At 39.9% G+C, this 24,388-nt stretch overlaps 1 protein-coding gene across 1 annotated transcript; it reads left to right on the forward strand.

The window, feature by feature from the left end:
• The first annotated feature begins 4,538 nt into the window (after window positions 1-4,538).
• Window positions 4,539-22,754, forward strand: CCND1 (cyclin D1). The gene is made up of 5 exons (XM_048853709.2): window positions 4,539-4,980; window positions 6,562-6,777; window positions 7,612-7,771; window positions 13,519-13,667; window positions 19,392-22,754. The coding sequence occupies exons 1-5, from the start codon at window positions 4,783-4,785 to the stop codon at window positions 19,545-19,547; spliced, it is 879 nt and encodes a 292-aa protein (XP_048709666.1). The 5' UTR covers window positions 4,539-4,782; the 3' UTR covers window positions 19,548-22,754.
• The last annotated feature ends 1,634 nt before the right edge of the window (window positions 22,755-24,388 follow it).

The raw sequence follows: 24,388 nt of genomic DNA on the forward strand, positions 1-24,388 counted from the left end.
CCACCCCCCTTCGATTCTGCAGGATAGTTAAATAAGTGAGCCTCTAACTGTAGGGAAAAAAGCACCAGACGAAGAAGGCGAATATTTCGCAAATTAAACATCCAAATCTCTTCAAAATCCTTAGATAAGTGATAGAAATGCTCATCGCTAGGAACACAATGCGATTCAACATCAAGGGCAAGACACAGCAAGCCCTTAGAAAACATGCATGTGTGTGCTGGAGAAAGAGAGGCGAGATCAGGGGTGCGTATCCTGCTACACCACGCAGTCTGGAGGTTAGATGTCAAAGACAAAAATCTCTTGCCTTCATGAGCTTTTTAAGGTACCTTTGTCTTAAAAAAAAAAAAAAAAGCCTTTGAGAGACGAAGTCGGATCTTGGAAAATATAATTATCTAAACAGCAACAATAGCCCAGTGTCTGGGCAATCCTAGAACACAGAAATCTCTCGCACTATATGGTTTATTGGTTACTGATCTGATCTAAAAAGTGCCCAGCGCCCCTTCCCCAAAGCCTGCTTCCTGTTAATCATTATATAGAGATAAGTGGGGGTGGGGGGCGGAAAGTAGAACTAATTTGAGGTTGTGACTCAACCCAGGAAAGTGACTGGCTGCGGAGCAAGCGCCAGCACATTGCTGCTGCGTGAGACTGCTTGTGCTCATTCAGTTCGGGCGAGTAGCCCACAGAGGAGTTTGAGGGCGTGTGGGATCCCAGTTTGCTGCTGCCCCTGGCTGTGAGAAGCGTTGTGGGACAGAGCGCACATGGGACTTTTACTGCACAAGGAGAACGTCGCCTCCAAAGGCAAACGTGTGATTATAGAAATGGCCCGTTCGACCCGTTAGTGCTGCTCTAGCCGGGCCTGGTGGACCTGGCTCACTATGGGGACTCCCACCTTGCACCTCTACCCCCAATCCCGGTCCTTCCTGGGATGTAGCGTATCTATGTGTACCAGGCCCTTGCTAAAGCCTTGCCTGCCCAAGACCTCGTGTGACTTTGATCCAAAAGAAACAGGCAGCTTTGCTTTTAAAAACGCTTCCCACACCACCTCTCCACGCACTCTCGCTCTGTCTTGTAGGCAGTGGGATGTGTGCTCAGCTCGAGAGGGCTGATTGCTTTGGGCATTGGTGGAAACTGCCAGCAGAATATAAGCCTAGGGACAACACGCGCTGCGGAAGGCAAAATGTGAGACAGAATTAGGGGCGGTTGGGACCCGCAGCATGTGTTAGGCAAACTTCAGAAATCTGCGATGTGAAAAGGGAGACTGAGCGTGAAGGAAGAAGCTTTTTTTTTTCCTTTTCTTTTTTTCCCCTCCCCTTCAATGAGAGATTGAAAAAGTTTAACAATGGAAAACATTGACTGAGGAGGGAAAAAAAAAAACCTTTAAAGTTGCCGATCAGGTATCTGGCTCAACGTGAGATTCCACCTACACATGTGGGAAGTGGTTTGTTTAATTTATGGCATTCTTACAAACAAAAGAAGGCTGGTTCCCTCCGACTGGGATCGAGTGAAAAGTGCACACTCAGAAGAGACAGCAGTGAACAAGATTAGTCATGTACATGTGGGTAACTTAACCCAAATGGATGTTTTAATAGAGGTATAAAACTATCCCCTACCTGAACAATTCTAAGTCCTGCCTGTATTTGAATAATAAAGGGACAGGCACGAATATGCAATCTGTTCTGGAAATGTTGCAACGCTTTTCTTTCTCTGTGAAGGGAATTAAACTGTATTCTGAATGCTTCTGTGCAACAGCGCTAAAACTGCTGCCGATCACCCATGATAGAACAAATTGAGCTTTTAAACATCGGACTTGAAGCTCTACAATGAGCTGAGAATTCTCTCTGCTCGGCGTTAGGATGCGATTTTTAAAGTGTGTACAAGTAAATATTTTAATTCCTCATGACTCTGCTTTGATGTTTGAGAATTATGTCTGCAAAAGAGCAGTAGTCACTGGCTATCAGTGACAGCAGTAGTGGTGTGAACCTCTGCATGTAAAGTATCATAAAATTTTTCCTCCCTCAGTCAATCCAAGATTTTTACGGTTTTCTGTAGCTCTTGCACTTTTGAGCAGTCCCCTTTGTCTTGTCAGAGAGAAATCAACCAAGTTCCTAGTTCAGATCTGCCTGATCCGCCTGGTAACAGATCTATTCCCCTATTGGTTTATGCTAATTCCAGTTTCCTCTTGTATTTCAGCCCATTTTAGGGGGCGGGGGTTCCCTCCAGGAATTAGAGCCAATTTTGTTTTAAGTGGGCGATTTCGTTCATGCAATAATTTGCCACACGCAGCAGAAGCCAGTCTGTGCAGCAGTCTCAGCTGGAGGGTGGTGGTGGAAGGGGGGCTCCGGAAAAGCTGTAGCTGATACCACTCCGCCTCATAAATCAAGGGCTCTTGCCACACCGACGCGGATTTTTATGAATGAAAAAACAACTTTGCTCGCATCGTGCAAGGAAAAAAAAAAGGAGGAAAAAAAAAAAAAAAAGCAAATGCATCAGGACAGCAAGGATTCCATAAAGCAAATATAGTGTGGGGGAGGGGGAAGGAGAATAAGTGCAGCTGATCACTGATGAAGATTTATTTGCAAAGGCGACCAAGAAACAAACAGACAAATACTAATGTGACCATGATCTGGGAGGGGGTGGGGAAAAGAAGATGCCCAGTCGCTCCCCAAATTGTAATGCCTTAGAAAATGGCACTAATGCTTGAAAGGAACAAATCAGGAATTAGAAAAAAAAAAAAAACCTTTGAGGTGGAGGAGGGATTTAAGTATTGGTGAAACAAAATGTAACCCTAAACTTGGCCATGGTGGCTGGACTACTAGTTTATTTAATTTAAAGGGGTGAGTGTATTGCTTGTTTGTTTAATAAAAATGGAAACATACTTGCTACTTTTCAAAAAAGAAATGTAATTTATATAAGTGGACATTACTTCCCACATTAAAAAAAAAACCATAAATTTTTCTGGGCAGGACCTTATACATTCACCTAGGTAGACAGCACCTAGTACAATAGGGGCTAAGATCCTGATTGGGGCCTTTATGTGTCATCATAATATAGACAAGACAAAGAAAAGACATGTCAGATGTGAAGATCACCTATCATATATATACTATACATAAATAAAACTATATCCCTGTGTCTTGTGATCTTAGCAATATGTCCAATATATCTTATTTGTGTGTGGGAGAGGGACAAGGATGTGGCTACACAGCATTATACCATGCCCCATGCATATTTGTGGCACCCATGCAATCTAACCCAATTGGCAATGCTTTGCTAAGCACTGCAGAAGAGCTAGGTATTACTATTATTTATTATGCATTATTTATTAAGATGTGTCCACACTAGGCAGGTGGAGAACCATTTCGGCAAACAGGAGACAAAAGTGGACCCCCATGTCTACAATCCCCCCAAAACAGTCAAGAGACACAATGAAATCCTGGCTCCACTGAAGTCAATGAGAGTTTTGCCATTGACTTGGATGGGGCTAAGATTTCACTCATAGCATTCACCCATATGCAAGAAGCAGCCAAATCCCTTCAGTCCCGAATGCCTGCTCAGCTTTCTTTTCTGAAAATGTTTCAAGTTAAAGGGAAGAACTTTAACAAGTGTTTAATTAAAAAAAAACAAAACTGAAAAGGATTCTTGGGTATAAAATAGGCTAACTTTGTTGGGAAACTAAAGTCACTCATGCTGGGAGGACATTAGAAAATATTACAGCAGTGGAAAGGCTGCCGCTAACTTCAATGGGCTTTGGCTCAGGCCCTTGGTAACCCCAGTGACTATCAGCACCTTCTTCCAGGTATGAACTGTGCTGGAGGAAACTGTGCTGGTCACCATTTTGCTGCACTGCTGGGATTTTTCTGGGTGGTTGTAGTGTAGTGGGGGTGGGGTGTTGATATCTGATCTATTGCCTGTTTAGGGTTAACTGTTTTCTTAGTGCAGCTTGGATGAGCTATCACCATGTTCCTCCCCACCCCGTTTGCAGAGTAAAAGCTTAATTTTTTTAAAAAAAAAAACAAATATTGTAGGGGGAACTTAATTCTGTTCAAATTCAGGGATGTAGCAGAAATCTATGCTGAAATGGGGGTGGGGAGGAATACAAGGAATGGAAAGGGGAAAGGACATGGTCCTGTACGTGCTCTGGCACGCCGAGTTGGAAGCATATTTTTAAATAATACTAGTTTCATTTAGAGCTAGGCAATAATAATAATTAATATGGTCCTGCTGCCCTCCCCCCACGAAAATAATAATAAATAAGTTTCCCTGTATTTATATCCATGCCTGACTGTGTGTGGCCTAGTCCCATTCATCATTTAGCTCCCACTGCAGAACTCTCTCCATTTTAAAAATTATGCATCATACACTGAAGAGACAATTTGGGTTTCCCCCACCTCTCTGCTTCCCTTGAAGAAAGCAAGCCCTTGTCTCATTTGCATTAAACCCCTGCTTCTGTATAAGGGGAAGGACTTAAAGCTTATGGGATGGCTTTAGGGCTCTGCCCCTTGCTTTTGGCTTCTCTCTCACTCTCTTTCTCATTCTCTCTTGTGCTTTGATCTCTGCTTAACAACAGTAACGTCACAGGGACTATACAGGAGAGTTTTGTTGGAAGTTAGAAAGTTTTTCAGCCTCCAGAGGGCTGTAGCGGCAGTAGCAGCAAGCAGCATCCAAGGGACTCCTGGAAGGGGAAGAGAGAGAGAGAGAGAGAGAGCGAGAGAGCAAGCGAGCGAGCGAGAGAGAGACTGACTCAGTCCTTTAGAAAACTGACTTTAGAAGAAGGAGACAGACATGGAACATCAGCTGCTGTGTTGTGAAGTGGAAACCATCAGAAGAGCCTATCTAGATGCCAACCTACTAAATGACAGGGTTCTGCAGACAATGCTGAAGGCAGAGGAGACCTGCTCGCCCTCTGTGTCCTACTTCAAGTGCGTGCAGAAGGAAATCTTGCCATATATGAGGAAAATAGTTGCCACTTGGATGCTGGAGGTTTGTATGTTTCAGAGATTTCTTTGCAAGCTTCTGCATTAATGAATAAACCCTGAATAAACCCTGAATGACTCCCCCATTCCAGCCCCAGCTCCCCCCCACCCCCAAAAAACACCCCCTCCTTCAGCATAGGACATATTGCTACAGATATATATTGACAGTCAAGAGTGTGATGCCTTTTATCCCCTTATCTTTTATTTACTTGTTAACAATGAGGTGTCTTCGATAGAGGGAAAGCAAATCCCACACCCCCATCTCTAAAGAAAATAAATTCTGGGGGTCTCCCTTGAACCTTTTAGAATGAACTCAGTGCCAGAGAAAACAAAGTTTGAAAGCCCCACTTGGAAAAAGCCCCCTTAAGAGTCCTTCTCTGGGATCCCAGATGAGCACAGCAACTTCCCAGGCACCCCGACGCCCCACTCTTGTCTTAGGGCTGCAGTTAAACCTCGCCAGTTATTTTATTGGGATTTTATTTTAAATTAATATCCATGTACACGTATGCAAGTGCTGCCCGTGCCAGTATTATGCGCCATCTTTGTTCTTTTATTGCAAAGCAAAAGTGTTTATTAATAATTAGAAAATTAGCAAGTCCCCAGGAGCAAGCCAAAGGGGGCTGGGGGTGCTCCAGAAACGGGGGTCCCTGCTGGGGCTGTGGACAGGAGGATCGGCTGTTGGGCTCTGTCATTTCTTGGGGAAATGCAGGGTGAAAGTTTCTTTGTTCAGAGCAGAGAGCGAGCTGTGGTCACCCCTCAAAGACATGCTTGTGTTGCAGAAACTTTCGGCAAGGTCGCATGGCAAAATCGAGTTCAAATGCCCCACTCCCCTGGCAGGACATGTGTCAGGGCATTCCCAGCTGGAGCTAGGGAGCCGGGGCTACATTTTCATGCCTTTTCCGAAGCCCTGGGCGCCTGCGATCTATTTTTAATTAATTTTTGAAAGCGCAGCACGTTGCCCTTGCTCTTCGAAATGTCGCACGTTGCTTTTCTGAAGAGGGTGAGGGGGACCTTGTGAGTTTGATTTCGGGGTATCTCCCTGGACGCCCCCAGGTGCCCCATCAGCCCGGGGATCGGTAAAGGACCCCCGCCGGGTCGTTTTCATCCCTTTTTGGAACTTCGGCTGATTTTTTAAATATTTTTAAATATTTTTTGAAAAGATGACGTCTGGGGAAATGGGGCTGGTGCTGCTGCTGCTCCGGACGCCACCTTTGTGTCTCGAGCAAAGCAGAGAATCGGCAGCACCCAGGCAAATAAGAACAAAACCCTGGGATCCCAGCTCTGTCCCCGCATCATTTTGCAATTTATTTGCCTTTTTCAAAGCGGCTGCCGATCTGTGAGAATCCAGATTTCCCCTTTTGGCCAGAGCTCGGCTGTGGATTGCTAACGCCACATTTCTCTACTTTCTCCGTTTGCGACTTTCTCTTTCAGTTTCTTTTAAGTCTTTTCCCCACTCTTTTGGGGGAAATTTATTTCTCCCCCCGTCACCCCTATTCTCTGCCGTGCCCTTCAAGCTTTGGTCGGGGGGAGGAGGCATGACTAGTTGCTATCATTATTATTCGTTTCAACGAGCTCTCTCCTTTTCCAGGTTTGCGAGGAGCAGAAATGTGAAGAGGAAGTTTTCCCCTTGGCTATGAATTATTTGGACAGATTTTTGTCGTTTGAACCCCTCAAGAAAAACCGATTGCAACTTCTGGGAGCTACCTGCATGTTTGTGGCTTCAAAAATGAAGGAAACGATTCCTCTAACCGCAGAAAAACTGAGCATTTACACCGACAACTCCATTAGACCCGACGAATTACTGGTAATTTCGTGTTTACTTCATCTGGAAAAGCACGATCAGGAGAGAGGAAAATAAATAAAAATCAACCCCGACAGAGAAAATCGCGAGGCTCCTTCTTCAGATCTGCCCAGTGTGACCCCCTACTTCACACTGAGTAATTATGCGCGATTCACCCCCTAGAATTATTGGCCGTTCACCTCCAGCTCCCAGGCTAACTCCATTACGGCACATGGGAGCAACAGATGTAACTTACACGGCTGTCTCTGCCCCCCGCCCCCTCCGCTCCAGTAAGCTGGCGTCAGGGGGTTCCACGCGCTTCTTAGCCAGCGAAAGTTGGGCTCGTGCAGACTCTGTGCGATTGCAGACTACATGATGCAGTAGATTATTCGAATGAAAAAATCCCTAAAATACTCATTATTACCTCACCCTCAGAGAAAGCACAGGACAAGGGGTAAAAAGTGGGTGGCTAGCGCCCTCTTGCGTTCCTAGTGTGCAGTTCAGCAACTTGACTGGTGAACGGAGTGCTGCATTTCAGGCCTCTGGGTGAGGACAGTCTTGCAGTAGTTTCATGCATAAAGGCACCCTCACCTTGGTACGCCTCTGCTAGTAATCCTCCTTCACACCATCACAGCACCACTGGTGAGGAAGTGTAGTGTTTTAGTCATCAGTCTCCAATCATGCAGAAGTCAGTGCGTCAAAAAGAAGCCCATGCATTAAGATTCCAGAATACAGTAAAAACTGATGAAATTCACCTTAACTGCTTCAGAAGCAATTGCTACATTTCAAAGCTGTTTATAAGCAGAGCTTCTAACTGTTTTCCTTCTTTTCCCCCTTTACTCCTTTTTGTTTTTGTAGCAAATGGAGCTGTTTCTGGTGAATAAGCTGAAATGGAATCTGGCCGCAATGACCCCTCATGATTTCATTGAACATTTCCTTACTAAAATGCCTGTGGCGGAGGACACCAAGCAAATCATCCGTAAACATGCCCAGACTTTTGTGGCTCTGTGCGCAACAGGTATGCCCTGCACACTAAAATGGCGTGTTCCCCATACCCAACATGCACACCCACCCTTATCCCCAATTCCTAAGACTTTCCGTAGAGTTACCATACTCAAGTTCACAGAACTCAGTGCAGATAATTTAAGCACTGAGTGTTGTCCCCTGTTGTTTGCAGAAGGTGGATTACTTTTCAGAAGGTAAGTTTCTGAGAAGATGCCTCTCTTCTGAGTTTAACATGAAGTAAATATGTAAAACTCTTCATGGAAAGTGATTAAATAAACCTATCTCAAAGAATGGCCAGATCCTTCTCCAGTGTATATCTGGGCCTATGAAGGCCTGCCAAAGAATCTCTGGCCTGGAGGCAGACTCCCTCATTGTGGATTCATTTTAAGGCAGTTTTGAAAGAGTTAGGAGCAAGAATTTGCATGTAGTTAGTTCTGTATATGGGTGCGTTTCACTGGCTTGTTGTAAAATCTCCCTCATTCAAGTTTCCCCTTTTCCCATGCTAGTAGATGGTGGATTGCAGAAGGGGCACATGGCACAGACACTTTTCTGGCACAGGGCTAAGTCTGCCGTCCACACCCAGCTGGCCACGTGCTTTGCTGGAGGCATGTGCAGGGGCGGACTGCAGAGGAGCCAGAGACACTGACTGTTCCCTGGGCCAGGTTTGCAGAGGCTTGATCTTTGGTTTCAAGGGCATTGTGTGTGTGTGTGTGTGCTAATTCCCGGAAACTCCACGTGCACAAATGGTGTGCAGGCGGTCATGCATTTTATCCATTGAACCATAACAAGAGTAAGATGGGGAGCAAGAGATCAGAAGAGCAACACTGCCTTTATGATCTCCTCCAGATACCACTGTTCTCATGGGAAAGAGTGTTGGGGCAGGCAGGACAAAGGTGATTTTCAAAGGATTGATCAGTTTTTCTTAAAATCCACTTCACGTGATTCCTTTCAATTGTGGCATGAGAAACCCAAATGTGGCAAAAGAATAAGGAAACAAAGGCAGCCAAAGCAAATGCTCCTTTGAAGGGAAGCCTGTAGCGTCACATAAAGATGAATGTCAAGGATCGTGTTGATACTAATAAAAAACTCACTTGAAATTAGTAATATACCTTTATAAATATGAATATTCATATCCAATAATAGTTAAGTGAAAGGAGAGGTCATGCCTGCATGACATTGAGTCGTTCAGTCTGAAGAAAAGGTCTCTGTTGGTTGTAGCTGGACTCCTCCGTTGTTTTTTGTGGATACAGACTAATGCAGCTACCCCTCCCCCCCATCTCTCTGTACTTGAAAGCTTAGGGTGTATTTAAAGCCAAAGGGCAAATTAATCTCTGATGTACATTGGTGTTCAGTGGTGTTACACCAGGGATGGATGTGGTCAAAAGATCCAAGAAAAATAATAAGCATTAAAAAAATAAAAATAATTTATTGGTCTCACATAGTCACTGTCACTGAAGTGTCTGGCCTGGAGATATAGCCACAGAATCTCTGAAGATAAATATATACATTATTGGTAGGTTTCAGTCTTGCCTTTATCATAGGCCTAAGTACAGAATGGCAGGCAGCTCACAAGTTTGACTGACTCAGCACATTGCTCCTAATATGTGAGTAATAGAACCTCTCCAAACAGCTTTTAAAGGGTTTGAAACATTTGTGGATCAAATGTGTTTTCCTAGACAGAGATTCAAGCAGAACATTGAGATTGTAGTGAATTCAAATGAATGTGTGATTGCCTGGTCTGAAGCCACCTAAGAGATTAGCTGTATATGGTGTTTCTTTATAGCTATCCAGTCTCCCCTTTGGATATGGGGATGTTTAATCTAGGTGGTTGTGCTGGCAGTGATAGTGATGAAAACAAGAGTAGTTCAAAGGTTGAAGCCTTGCTAGGAGTCCAGTACTTTGATCTACTGTCAGTGTTGTTATGGTTCTTTTAGAAAGCACATCCAGAGTCTATATTTAACAGTATGCTCCTCACCACATGGGTAGCTGGAAAATGGATCAGCGAATGTGACCCATGTACAGAGAATTTTACTTAGCTTTTTAAAATAGCATGGAGGTCATCAAGATTATGGGACTTATTCAGCACTCCATTGAAGTCACTGGGAATATTACCTGAGTAAGGAGTGTTGAACAGAGCTGTTTGATCAGCTTTGGATTTTTATTTCATTTTTGGATGCCAAGATTTTTTTGTCTCTCTTCGGATGACTCCCTTGTTGGCTAGTGATGCCCAGACAAGATAAAGATCACGTGGCGTCAGCAGCATCTGACCTTCACTTTTTGGTGTGTTATATTTTTTTCTGGCCAGCCCTAATCTAGGTGGATTGCAAACCGGTTGTACTTCCCTGAATACCTTGTGGGCCTGATCCAGAGCCCATGGAAGCCACTGGGAAATTGACTCCAGTGCCATTGTGTGAGCACTACTTGAAATACAAGGTGAAGGCAGGGGAGAGTTTGAAGATGTGTATGAGTATTTGCTCCTGATAGAAAAGATTACATAGAAAGGTGATGTTGACTGGAATTCCCTTTATGCTCCATCCTCAGTTGCCTGCCTAATAGAAGGGGATTTGTTTTGTTTTTTAAATATATTTTCACCAACTTTTTGCTGTGGTAGGTTAGAGAAGGAAAGAAAAAATTACCAGGGGTTGTTTGAAGTTAACACATAATTGACCTTAATAAATGGGGCTTTGGCGTGGCCAAGTAAGGCAGGGATAACTCAGAAGGAAACAGGCCTTTTTTGGCCCCAGTTAAGATTGGAGTTAAGTTAAAACTCCAGCTCTATACAAGCAAAACAATGAAAAGGAACAAATATTGGGCGCTTCAGCGTTTCATTGTGGCCCTCTGGTTATCTAAACATACCAGGCCCCTTTATGTTATTATTATTGTTCTTCTCTCCTCTCTTTCCTCCTCCCTGGTGGAGAGAGAGAGAAAAAAGACTTCCCTTTGAAACAACTTTGCTACAATTCTTCTATTCTCTGGCCTTTATAAAATTGGGAGACTCAAGGTATGTGACCAGTTGGAACCTGTTGCATCTTGCAGCAAGTGATTTATGTTCACAGTTTTGATTTGCCTCAATGAAAAGATTTTCATTCATAGCCCCCAGCTCTCCAGACGGATAGAATTGCTGCTCCATTTAAAAAGGAAAAGGGGTGACTCGCCTTGTTAGGAATTTTTTTTAAAGCGCTGCAGCGCCTAGATGCCTGCTTTGTCCTCCCTTCAGGGTGGCTGGCATTCTTCTCTCTCCTCCCCCTCCCCTCTCTCTCTCTCTCTCTCTCTCTCTCTCTCATTCTCCCTCTCTCTCTTTTTAACAACGCTGAAGTTGTTTATTCTTTTTGGATGAAGTCTCAGATAGGCTACTGGGGATGTGTGCTTCAATTGATGGGGCCCCCTTCCCCATTGTGGCTGTGTCAGGTCTAATTCATCTCACCGAAGCCCCCTTGTTCCTGAGCGCTCAATAGCGCAAGATGAGGCGATGGAGGCTGACAATGATGCCACACTCTTCACTTGGGGGCATCCAATTACAGGCCAGAGGGGCCCCCTGATTAATATGCTGAAATTAGTGGCCTCTGCCACAAATAATTCCTTGTTGAGTTGCAACAAAAAGACAGTCCATGCTGCTTGTCTGGAGTGGTTATGGGGACAGACATAAACTGGTCATTTAAACTGCATTATTACTTTTCCACCTTGGACATACTAAGGGTGTGACTGTGAATTCATGTTCTTGTGTATTGCCCCCTTTAAAAGAAAAAAGCAAACAGGAATCCCAAACTTACTACTGTCTGAATGGACTCATTAAACTTACACAATTTTGGCCATTTTTTGGGATGATAATTATGCAGAAACTAATAAACACTGGAGATAATTCACTGTGACTGTGTATGTGTATACAACTAAAGTTTGGTGAATCAAATCTTCATACCTGTTTAAACCAACAGAAGCCTCTCATTTTAAGTGTACCTAAGAAAACATACCAGTGATTTGTTTGAGTGAACAGATTAGATACTATCTCTGGGATGCATTTATTGGCAACGGTCAAACTGAATCTATTTAGAAATCTTTTGGGAAAGAGTTGGGGAGAGGTGGGGGAGGGAAGAGGTAAGTTAGACCTATTTCAGATATGTCAAGATGTGACATGAGTTTAGCTGGCAAGATAGCACATAAAAAACCCTTTTATACTTAATCACATCAATTTAGTTCTGAAGGCACTTTCAATTTCATAGAGCTTGGGGTAAATTTCCCTTTGGAAGGTGAGTATGAGATGGGTCGGGGTACAGGTGGAGTGGCAGAGATATAAACCCCAAACTGTACCTATAATACCTACAACAATAGGTGTTTAGTATATACAGATTTCAAAGTAACAGCCGTGTTAGTCTGTATTCGCAAAAAGAAAAGGAGTACTTGTGGCACCTTAGAGACTAACCAATTTATTTGAGCATCCTTAGAGACTAACCAGGTGCCACAAGTATTCCTTTTCTTTTTAGTATATACAGAGAGTCCTGATGCTTATACTGTTAAAGCCTTTATACAAAAGATATTAAATCATAAAGAGATAAATGATTTAATATTTAAACTGTTTCATAGAGCCCCCATTCCCTCCCGCTTAAGTTTTTCATGTCTTTGATTTAATTCAAGGGTTGACAGGTGGTTTTATGTTTATGCAGCAAAGGAAAAGTTGTATATTTGATAATAGGGGAAGGAATGTATCTCAAGTTATCGTATATAAAATATCATTTCCTTTTTCTCCCCTAAAAAGTTAGACATTTACTAGTACCACTTATTTCTTTTCCTCCTAATACTTGGTCCAGGGTTCATTTTGGCATGAATCAAAAATCAAACACATTCCTGTATAGCAGAAAGAGCCTTAGCATTAAAATGTGGATTATTCCACATTATTTGCCCTTATTAAAAAAAAAAGGGGGGGGGGAATAACATTCTAATAGCAGAGATAGGCCCCTCAAAGAATCATGGGAGTGGCTTTGTAGAGAGACCTACAGCAATGCAGTCTGGAAGGGGGCCCAGCCTCTTGTCAGCATGGTGTCACATCAGAATGTAACTGATTGTCCGCCAATTCTTGGGACCCCCGTCACTTAGTTATGCCACATTTACATTAAATCCCTGTTGCCAGGATGGATGGCAGCCACTGACAAGAGACTAGGTTGAGACAAAGCATTTTGAAGATGAAACCTTAATTTAAATATAGAATATTCACCTACTGACAGGTTTAAGTGGTCTTAATCGCTTTTGTTTTTGCTTTTGTTTTATATTAAAGTTATACATTTCTCTCTTTCTAACATAATTGTAAAGGTTTATGTTTTAAAGGGTATATGATTCAGAGACTGCTTACATCACATAATGCACCTGATCTTGCAAATGCTTTCAAATGTGAATAGCTTTACTCATGTGAATAATCACGTTGATTTAAATGGGACTACTCACAGGAGTAAAGTATATTTATAAGTGTTTGCAGGATTAGGGCCCTAATATCCTCAAAATCCTTCAAAGGAATGATTAGCCTTTCAGGCCTTTCTCTAAAAAAGGGTTTCTCACTCAGGTAAAGTTATTCATGTGCATAAGTGCTTGTGGGATCGGGCCCGATAATTGACGATATTGTTAAATTACATTAGGAGGAGTCTTTATGTTTGCAATCCTACAGCCTCTTAAGACTTATTATCTGACAATCAGGTCTAACTCTTAGGAGTGACACAAGCAAGCTCATCCTAAAGAAATCAATTCTCTTTTTTTCCCACTTCTCTCTTTAAACAGATGTTAAGTTTATTTCAAACCCACCTTCCATGATCGCAGCTGGGAGTGTGGTAGCAGCCGTGCAAGGCCTTCACCTGGGAGACACTAACACTTTCCTCTCCTATCAAAGTCTCACACATTTCCTATCACAAGTTATCAAATGTGACCCGGTAAGTGATTCTTTCAATCTCTCTATTTTAGATTTTTTTGAGTGCCTCACTGTAGTATATGATTTGACAGTAAACGCTGATCAAAGTACAACTTGGATGTGGTTTTTCAAGTGTATTCTCTTTTGTTCTTCCCAGTGACTATTAGTCATCGTTATATACATTAAAAATCAGAGATTACGCTACTGCAGTTCATTGATATGAATACCATGACCAGTCCTAATGTTGTTAAGACAGACATATCAACAAAGCAAAGGAAACTCTTAAATTGGTTTAGGACAATTGCTGAGGCTGTATTCGGTTTGTAGGTTATTAAACCAGCAGCCTATGTAGAACAAAAACCTTTAAAATAAGACAAGGAAATAGTTACTAAGATTGCAATAAATAGACGTCATGGTATCTCTGAGCTTATCTTTGACCACTCTTGAGACCCTTTATTGTGCCTAGTGGTGTGAAATGCCTTTTTTAAGGGGGTTCTAATTATCTAATTTGGTTTATTACGTGCTAGACCTGCACAGTAGCTGGTATTGAATTCCTTTTTGGAACAAATGTTTGTCCCACGACTTTCTGACAAGGTAGATGGTCCTCATAGGACTCTCATTTTGCCCTGCAGCTTCCAGGAGATGCACATCAGTAACTAGTGAGCAATAAACCTTTCATGAGTGAATGGGCCAGGAAGGGAGCCTACAAGGAAGACCTAAAGTCAATGATCCATGTCATAATGGTGTGTGAAGTTGGGGCAGAGTTTAGCTTTGTTTTGTAACAATGTGGAAGACCAATAAATAGATGCTTTAAAAAGGTTCTTGTGAGGTCTCCAAGCTCTGGACAATGACTCAAATAAAGACAACCCTGTGGTTTGCAATAGAATCTTTGAGATGCTGTAAAACCCTTCATTTTATGTATTCATAAACTGAAGATATATAATTATTCTAACAACCAAACAACTCACACCCAAGTTAATATAAAGGGCTGTGATATGTAGAATTTTAATGATTGTTAGCAAATTGTGAAAGCATTGTTATGATTAGTTCCCATATAAGGGAATATTTTTCTGATATTTTGTTAGAATTTAGGTGATGCCAACACAGACAAATACTTCACTGCTGCTTATTATCGGCCCATCCTAACTATTTCAAGATACTATACCACACAGTTAAGCAAATTATTTTTGCTCTTAATACTACTAGGAGCAGAATTTAGTAGTACTGATTCAGTGCTGAAATGTTATATACTCTTAAGTACTACAGATGCTTTAAGTATCCCACTGCTGAAGTGGTGTGTACCTGTAATACTCTGGCTTATTTGTTAGGACCATGCATGTGCTTAAGTGTATGCTTGAACTCTATCCAATTCAAGACATTTGAATCAGGAACTTAGGAAGAAGCAAGCAATCTGCTTTCAGCACCCATAGTGTATGTCTGATTTAAAAGAAAATATTATTTACATTTTTTTTCATATATAACCATGAATTAGATTCTAACACATCGCAGAACTCTGTGTCATGTAGAACTGCAACATGTCCTTACATGACTTGACTTAGTCAGTGTCAGAGCTCTTTGATAAAGGAAAGTAGTTTTAATTAGAAGTAATAGCACTTTGGGCACTGCGTTTTATTATTCATAAATAGTATGCAAGGCCACAGTCTATATGAACTGAACTTAAAAGGAAGATCTTTAAGGTGAGTGGGACGGAAACTTTTGTGATAATTATGTTTATGTCTTAAAATAACAATAACTAGACATTAAGATTTTTACATAGTTTGCTAGATAAAATAAGAAATATCATAAAGTTATATGTAAATTTTTTAAAGGAACGTCAAAAAGGAAAGATCACCTAAATCTTTGTTGATTTCTTTCTTGGTCTTCTGTATTAACATGATTTCTGTCCCCATGTTTATAATAAAGGTGCAATATCCTCTGCCATAATTATTCTGTGAATTTGACAATTACTGGATTTTCTATAAAGAGGGATCTCTGGCCTTAGATCTTACTACACATTTCTTATGAAACAAATTATCTTAACTGATGGATCAAACACTAATCCTGATCTTGAAAGTTTTCTTAGTAACATTGTTTGGGTTGTTGATCCACAAGTGATGGCACATATTGCCATACATTTAATATCATGTGGATTCGATTGTTTCAAAGTATTTATTAGACTGATGCATTTTGACAAAATGGTTAACACTTTTCCTGATTGTTTGCTAGCCAGAGCAGATGGTCTGTTGGATTTCAGTTTTCATACTGATAAGTTTTACCTTAGTCTCAAGAAAGTTGAGTCTAAAGTAAAATGAATATCACCTGATTGAAATTCTTTTATAGTTCATGTTTATGTTGGTAGGAGTCCAGTTTCCCATTTTGCCTTTGATCAGTGGTAATTAGAAGTCAGATAATCACAATTAGAAGTCTTGGGCTGTCTTCCATCATTCTGTTCCTGACCCCATCATCCAAATGGATTGAATTTTGCCTGACATTCATTTCCAGGCCAGAAATTTGCTAAACTAGATTAGATTGGGTTTCCATGCTGTCTGTTAATACACTGGAATTTGCTTCTCCTCCCTGCCCACTCCAGAGACACCTTCAAACGTATGTCTTTTATTCTTAATGAGCCAGGCAATAACAAAGGATTTCCAATAGATTTTGTTGTTGTTTGTTTCCTTTAGATCTGACCTTAAATCTTATGCTGGACTGAATTTCAATCTGATCATGTCTACTGTGTATGTTAAATAAAGGTATTTGACCACATCAGTAATCTAGTAGGCCTTTTTTTTTTCACTGAGAAGCTTAATTAATCCAGGAAGGGCTTATGACCTTGAACAAACTGTGGGCATTGAAAATTTGGGTAGTGAAGCAGAAAAGTTGTTGGGAGAAGTTATCAGACTAACACACAAGTTTTGTATTTGCTCCCAGTATTCAGAAGCTGTGAGTAGAATGGAAAAACAAAATGTAAGTGTAACACTGGGCATCAATAATGTTATGCTAGTGATGAAAATGTACACAGTAAGTTTTTTTGTATGTAGCATTTTTGAGACATTTAATATTCTTGCAGAGAAGCTGTTCATTTAATATCTACGTGAAAAAATAATTTGAACAAAAACATAAAGCATTTCAAACATCACATTGTTCATTAAATTGCAATTTAGCAGACAGCCTGTTTACAGTAAGCTGTAAAGATTGTATGTTATTTAACAACATACAATCAGAACTCAATCCACTCCTGCAGTGTCAGAGTGAAGATTTTTTTCAGTGCCGAAAAGGAAAAGAATAATCATTTATAGAAAATCCTCCCAAGCTGTTTACAAAATGTATTCATTGCTTGTTCAATATTATGAGTAAAACTAGTTCACATTTCAGTTTTCAGAGTCAAACATGTATGTGGGAGTGTTTCCAAAAAACAGAGCCAGCATTGGAATTGCTCTATGCGTTGGCTTTCAGTGAGAAACTTGCCACCTAGTTATGGCTGAGTCAACCTGAAAGTGCCTGAACTTTTTGGAAGCAAAAAATAAATTGTGTTTACTTATTATTTCTGTATATCTATTTACGTGTGTCATGGTATGCGTGCTATCAGGAGTTAAAATGGGTGTCCTGTGGTATCTGAAGTCAGAAATGATCTGTCATATCTTGGGGAGTCTTGTTAGAGATCTCACTGGGAAGGCCAGAGGTACGTAGGAGTCAAAGGCATGATGACTTTAGGATATGAGGCATTTCTTTTTGTCATTTAAAATACTGTGTGTCTCTGTCAAGAGGAAATATTACACTAGGGTTTAAACCAGAAAAGGTCATAGGTTATGTGTTTTCAGTGAGCTGTAACTGATGGTCTGATCTGCTTAGAGGTAGGATTAACCTCCCTCTCTCTCAGAAAGGACTTGCAGAGAATTGTTTGCTTGGGTTTCTAATCTTATTTTACCCCAAATGCCATGTGCCCTTATTGGTGGCAGAGAAGGTTCTTGTGGTAGTGGAATCAGTGAAAAGCTGGTAGATCACACAAGAAGCTTCTGAATGAAGGCAGAATTGAAACTGGGAGATAAAGAAAACAGCAGGCAGGTCACCCTCTCAGGAAAACAACATTCATTCTCAGTCATGCACATCCTAACACTTTTGACGGCAATTTATCATGGAAGACTGGGTTCACTGCAAGGGCTAACGCATGTCATAGGTTAAATCAGAAAAGGCAATACTAAAAGAAAACTTCAAAGTCCTTACTACACAAAGTTAAATATGTTGAGAAAAGCTCACGATGTTTGTTATAAGGATGTGAGTAAACAATGTGCCTGAGGAATTTTGGCAATATACTGTGTGATTGTTTCGCTTGTTTAAGGCACTCCAAGTCTGTGCCCATGCAATGGGCGTGCATGGCACTAAAGAATATCTAATCCTGCATTTGCAGGAAGACAGACTGGATGATCTAACAGCTCTTTTCCATCTCTGATTTCTGTGATTTTGTGAATAAATAGATTTTGGATGCTTGATGTGCCGATTCCTAACTGTACACTTAGATGCCCGGGGGGGTTTCTTTTACCCATATGAAGTTTGAACCTGTGCGGTGCTTAGTGGTCTTAATTCCCATTGAAGTCAATGGGAGTGGAGAGTGCTCAGCACCTTCCTGGAGACATGAGACACTCAGCACTTAGCAGGATCAAGCTCATATTGAGCCATGAGTCACAGAGAGAATTGTCTCATTCCTAGTTGGTCTCTCTCTGTGTGATGGTGAGTGCAGTGGCAAGCTAAAAGGTTGGCAACACTTTCTAAATCATTGCCATGAGGTTGCTGGCTGTTTGATGGTATGTTGTGAAAGACCTGCATTCAGCAGAAAGGCATCCATTTTGGTCTTTTGGAATGCTGCATTTTTTGTTTAGATGTTTTCCAGAGTTAGTAATCAATTAGCTAACATGATCAGGCCATTGCTGAATATAATCAGAATATTAGTTACTAATACTTTGTATTTATATAGCACCTTTAATCTGAAAAGCTCGTCTCAAAAAAATGTAGCCATTCCTTAACTGAAAAGCCATTGTTTATGAAATGGCTCATACCACTTCTACTGGATTGTATAGTGCCAAGGCATTTAGCGCTACAGTCTTGGGCCTAATTTTTGATCTCACTCCAGTTTTATGCCCAGTAATTGCACTGACTGCAAGATAGTAACTCCTGATTCACACTGCTATGAGATCAGAATGAGGCTATTAGAATTTTTCGAAAAACATGATCCATGAAACTCTTGTACTCACGAAAGATGCAAGATTGACAGCCTTGGAGACAGAGCCTTCTGTTCATCTACAGAACACTTACAGTACAGGTAGAAGTATCATAAGCTTCAACACATTGTCCCACCAATGTGCCTTTAGGGGTGGAGGCAGCATTACCAGTGGTGACACTATAGTTTAGTCTCCATGCCCCATTCAGTTATTGGCTTCTCTTCTGAGACTAACATTGGGCCAGTTAAGGTTAACTGTGGTAGCAATTTGTTGAGATGCACACTTATCCCACTGGGAGATGAACTGAGACTACACTCTCATTTGACATAATCCTCTAAATACCAGATGGCAAAAACCTGTAGCCCAGCCCCTTGAGCTATCCAGTCTTTATATCTCTCTCGCTTCCACCCGCCTTCCCCCCTTATATAAATGGTGTTACATTTTTATTTGCCTTCTGCAAAAATAGTATTTGGCACATGGTTTTATATATTTTCTAAAGGGTTGTGTTCCCCCTCCCCTTTAATCTTCTCTAGGATTGTTTACGAGCTTGCCAAGAACAGATTGAATCCCTCCTCGAATCCAGTCTACGCCAGGCACAGCAACACAACATATCTTCAGAAACAAAGACTGTTGAGGATGAAGCAGACCTTTCCTGCACACCCACCGATGTGCGAGACGTGAACATTTAAGAGGACTTCTGCAAATCGGTTTGTTTGGCAATGACAGCAGACAAAGAAAGGGCATCTGAGAAGGAATCAGCATCAGGATCTCTCCCCCAGAAACCCTTTTCTCCAGGACATTTTTATACCAGAAGGGAAAGCTTCACTCTTGTTATTTTTTTCCTTGCTCTTTCTCCCTTCCATCTGTGACTTCAAACAAACAAAAAAAATACCCCAAAACTGTCTTAAAAAAAAAAAAAGAAAAATAATATTTGCATGACCCCAAGGGGTTTGTGCTACAAAAAATAGAGGATTTTATACAATAATAATCAACTAGTTTTTATGTTAAAGTGTTCTTGTCTGTATGTTGTAAAAATAGACATTAACACACACAATGTCTCCAGGGGAGGTATTAAATTTGATTTCTTACACATAAAACAAACAAAACCAACCAACGAACCATTTTTAAAGTAGAAGAGGGTTTTTTTTTAATAGAAAATGACATATTCTTTTTGTTTTTTTCCTATAAAAAGCATAGCTTTAACGCAGTTCTAGGCTTTTCTGTATCTTGCTTGCTTATGCATTTAGTCACTTTATAATTCATCTGTAAATGTTTATTTTATTTTCTTAGGTTTTTATCCTCTTCACCTTATAAATGGTTAACGTAACCCATAAGTTAGTGTATTTTAGTATACAGCATTATTATATGTTAATCTTTTGTACCTGTGGATTGCCTGTGCATAAGGCTTTTGTAGGGTTCCAGCTTAGCATTGTCGGGGAAGGGCCAATGTACTACTCATACGATACTCTATTATAAAGAGAAACCGAAATATTGACATAATATATTATATTTTTGTAATCTTCATATTTTTGTAGTTACCTGTGTATAAAATGCTGGTCTGACCCAACAGATATTCAGCCTCATTATGGTCAGGTTCAATCCACAGCCTAGTCTCTCTTTTTTTTTTTTTTTTTTAAATATTCTAAAACCATTCCATTCAAAGCACTTTCAGTCCATTAGATATAGGAAATACGTTCTTTTATTGTGGGAATTTTTTTTTAAATGGAATGGTTTGGAAATATATAAGTGCTTGTGCGCAAACTTTGAATTGCAAAGCAAGTGCATTTAACTATGGTGTTAGAGGAAAGGTGATTTTTTTTCGAAGGTTGTGTTCCAGTGAGAGAAATTGCATTCACAAATTGCCAGGATATCTTCCTATCCTTTTCTATAGAAAAGTTGAAGTTTAGAAATCCTTTGGTGCCAACTCACGTTTGTAAATTAGGGGCCTTAAAGGTTCACGTATAGGACACATAGTTTAAGGATTGTCTCTAGATGTTTTACAACTGAAGGTTTTTAAACACTAAAATATATAATTTATAGTTAAGGCAAAAAGAATATTTATTGCAGAGGATGTTCATAAGGCCAGTATGATTTGTAAAATAACGCAATCGCCCCTTGATTTAAAAAAAAAATCTTTCTACCCTTGATGTTGCAGTTTTAACACAGCTTATTAAGGAAAAAAAAAAGACACTCTTTTCAAAAACAGTGTATTTGGCCCCTTCTTAGACATTTCCAAAAACTATCTAACCATGAGAAACGCCATAGTTAAAAAAGAATAGATTTGGTGTACTTGAAAGGAGTTCTTATTCCAATATATCCCCCAGTTGTTGTTTTTTTATTTAGCTACAAATAGAAAATTTGCACATCTTGGCTATGTATCTTTTTATTATTATTTTAGAAAGTAGCTGAAGGGACGTGGACATAGCTGTTGAAGTTGATGCTCGAGGAGAATGTGATGGTGAAATGTATGTGAGAAAACTGCCGCTAAGGTGTTGATTGTAAAAAAAATTTAAAAAAGAAAAGAAAGGAAAAAAAAAGAAAAAAAAGGAGTGGATGCTCCATTTTTATTGAGCTGCTATGGATAAATTCCCAGCATGGTTTGAAAAAAAATTAACATTGCTTTCTGTATCTTTGTCATTGTGTTTTGCTGCTATTTTATGGATCAGTTTTTTTTTGTTTTTGTTTTTTGTTGTTATACAATGTCATATACTGCCATGTTATAGGTTTTAATTTTCTCATAGAAAATTATATTATTGACATCATTTTTTGTAGATTTTTTATGTGATCAATTTTTACTTAATGTGATTATTACTGCTCTATTCCAAAAAGGTTCCTGTTTCACAATACCTCATACTTCAGTTAACCATGTTTAGACCAGGTTTTAATGTTCGTACACAGTGCCTCATAGTTCTACTGCAAACTGAAATGCATTGAACGTTATTCTGAATGGGTCTCGCGATTCGCAACTAGGTTGCATTAATTTAAAAACGACAGACATTTCAGAAGATCAAGTAATGTCAGTTTTTTGTTATGCGTTTTATAAAGCTGGATTCTTTGTCTGATCTGGGGTTTATTATCATAGTAGTTTTAAGATGTGTTATTAGCCACATTGATATATGAAAGGTGCATTATAATATAACTCTTATATGCCACTTGGTGTTGTTTCCCATCAGCTGGAACTCATCATTTGGTATGATAGGTTATCTTCTGGAACTCTAAGTATTTTGTGTGTTTAATCTGTTATAATATACTAGGGTTTTTTGTTTTGTTTTTTGTTAATTATAGCATAATGCTAATTTAAAAAAGCCTGTAAATCTCATAAATAAGCCAGCTAACAGAGTTGTATGCTGAAGAATAATCTAGCTGTTGCCTGTATGCTGCTAAACCAAAACAGAATTAGAACTCATTTTGAGGGCAAATGCAGTTAAGATCCTACATAGTGTATAAATAAAGCATTGCAATGCTACTAGCAGTCGCAGGACCCAGGAGGACTGGATACATTCTGTCCAAATTTCAGGAACATTTCTTACTGCTTACCTCATAAACACTTCTGTTTGTGGCATCTCTGTGTCTCTGAACCAAACATGATTATTGCATTAGTGGTTGTTGGTTATGTGTGTTACACTGAGTGGCAGTACATACTGCAAATTTCTTTAAATATGTATGTACTAAAAGGCCAAATCCTGATAAGCAGGTTCATGTGCCAACAGAGATGTTTTATTTGTCACATTATTATAACAATCTATAGTAAGCAAGCAATTCAGATTTGTACATTTTTTTTATATTGTACTTATTGGCATCACTGGTCTGAAATGCACATTTTCACCAACAGACCTGTAACAGACAAGTTTCCAGCAAAAGAACTAAAGTCTAGAAATAAAATTTGTAAAACCCAATGCCTGTGTGCTGTGTTTTTTATTAGCTTCATGAATGTAAAATTTGCAGTTTAACAGCACACAGCAGTTTTTAAACAACTGGATCCTGATGTAGTGGGCAAACCACGTGGCATTTTCTTGTGTTGACACTCCATGCTTTAAAGTTTGCAGTGTTTAAATAATTCATTCTTCAACATCTCTAGGAAATGATAGGTCTTTTGGCAATGGGTCAGTCAGCACAAATTCCTAGAGAGATATATATTAAATGTCAAAGGTTTTTTTTTTGGTTTTTTTTTTTTTGGTTTAAGATTTTCTTTTACGCCTCTATCTCGACTAACCAGCTGTTTGGTAGATATTTTCAATAATAAGTAAAATAAATTAGGATTTTGATGCTACAAAATTATTTCTAGCTTTTAAGTTTACCAGAGTAATGGAAATGTCCCCTTTAGATAATGACTAGTGTATTTCAAAGACAGTAGTGTTAGATTTTTATTTCCCACCTGCCTGCATTGTGTATTACTACCGTTAGTTCAAATAAAGTAGTAGGCCATAAAAGGTAAAAATACTTATTTTTGTTTACAGAGCTTAACACTAGTAAAGGGCAATACACAAAATAGGAAAAGAATTGAACTAGGCTTGAAAAAATAACAGTGGTAGATACGTGGTGGATCATTTAGCAAGTTAAGTGTGTGTGTATATATACATCCAATGTATTGTTTATATATATGAATACCAAACTAAAGTTAGGTTGAATTATAAATGATCATGTCCCAATCTGAAGTCCTAAAGGAGAGTTCTTTTTATCCCAAATCTCTGTTTTGAAAATTGGGGATGTTATTTCTCACTAGGTACATCAGTCAAAGGATCCAGACTAAAAGCAGACATACATTTCCCCCCCCAGCCCATCATGAAAACTTCTAGAGCCTGACTCATAAGTTTCCTGGGCAACTGGCATGTGGCCAGTGTAACACCTGCCACTTAGACTTCACAGCACACTACGGTTTTCAAGCAATAACTACACCAAAACTTTTAAGAGTTGTAAGAAAGTTGTCATCATCTAATCTGGTAGCCTGCTGCAAAATGATTTGGTCTCACTGCAGTTACCCAATGCACAGGTATCCTCATCACAAACATTGTTACACGTGGCACTAGTTTGTTCCCTTACTGGCTCCCCTTACAGAGGAGAGACTGAATTATGTGGTCTACACTAGTACTTTCCTCTAGAAATGGTCCCTCCTTAAAAGGATTAGGGCATGCTGATGGGTTGGTGGGGGGATATTTGCATGATGGAAGAAGAGAAGACCTAAGCTAAATTTAGAATGAGTTTAAACAGGTCTAGAAGGAGTCTGAACTAATGGTGGTAAAACTGTACCTATTATTTTTCACAGGATTTTGTTTTATCCTAACTTAATTTACACCACTTACATCCTCACTACTTAGAAAGTAAGATACTAAGTATACCTTAGACTCCCTTACACACATCAGCAAGTGGGTGTAAATGGATCTAGGTGTCTAGCTGAGTGGGAAGGAGTTAATTTATAGCACCTTCTATATTGAATCTGAATTTGGTTTAATATCTGACTGTCAATCTACACTTAAATGCACAGACACTAATAAAAAGCACCTATTATTGTTAAACAGCAACTATCAAAGTT

Source organism: Caretta caretta, chromosome 6, assembly GCF_965140235.1.
Source record: "Caretta caretta isolate rCarCar2 chromosome 6, rCarCar1.hap1, whole genome shotgun sequence".
Classification (NCBI taxonomy): Eukaryota; Metazoa; Chordata; order Testudines; family Cheloniidae; genus Caretta; species Caretta caretta.

Coding starts and splice junctions, on each gene's coding strand:
- CCND1 (XM_048853709.2), top strand. CDS start 4,783: ATGGAACATCAGCTGCTGTGTTGTGAAGTGGAAACCATCAGAAGAGCC. Junction 4,981..6,561: donor TTGCCACTTGGATGCTGGAG/GTTTGTATGTTT, acceptor CTCCTTTTCCAG/GTTTGCGAGGAGCAGAAATG. Junction 7,772..13,518: donor TGTGGCTCTGTGCGCAACAG/GTATGCCCTGCA, acceptor CTCTTTAAACAG/ATGTTAAGTTTATTTCAAAC.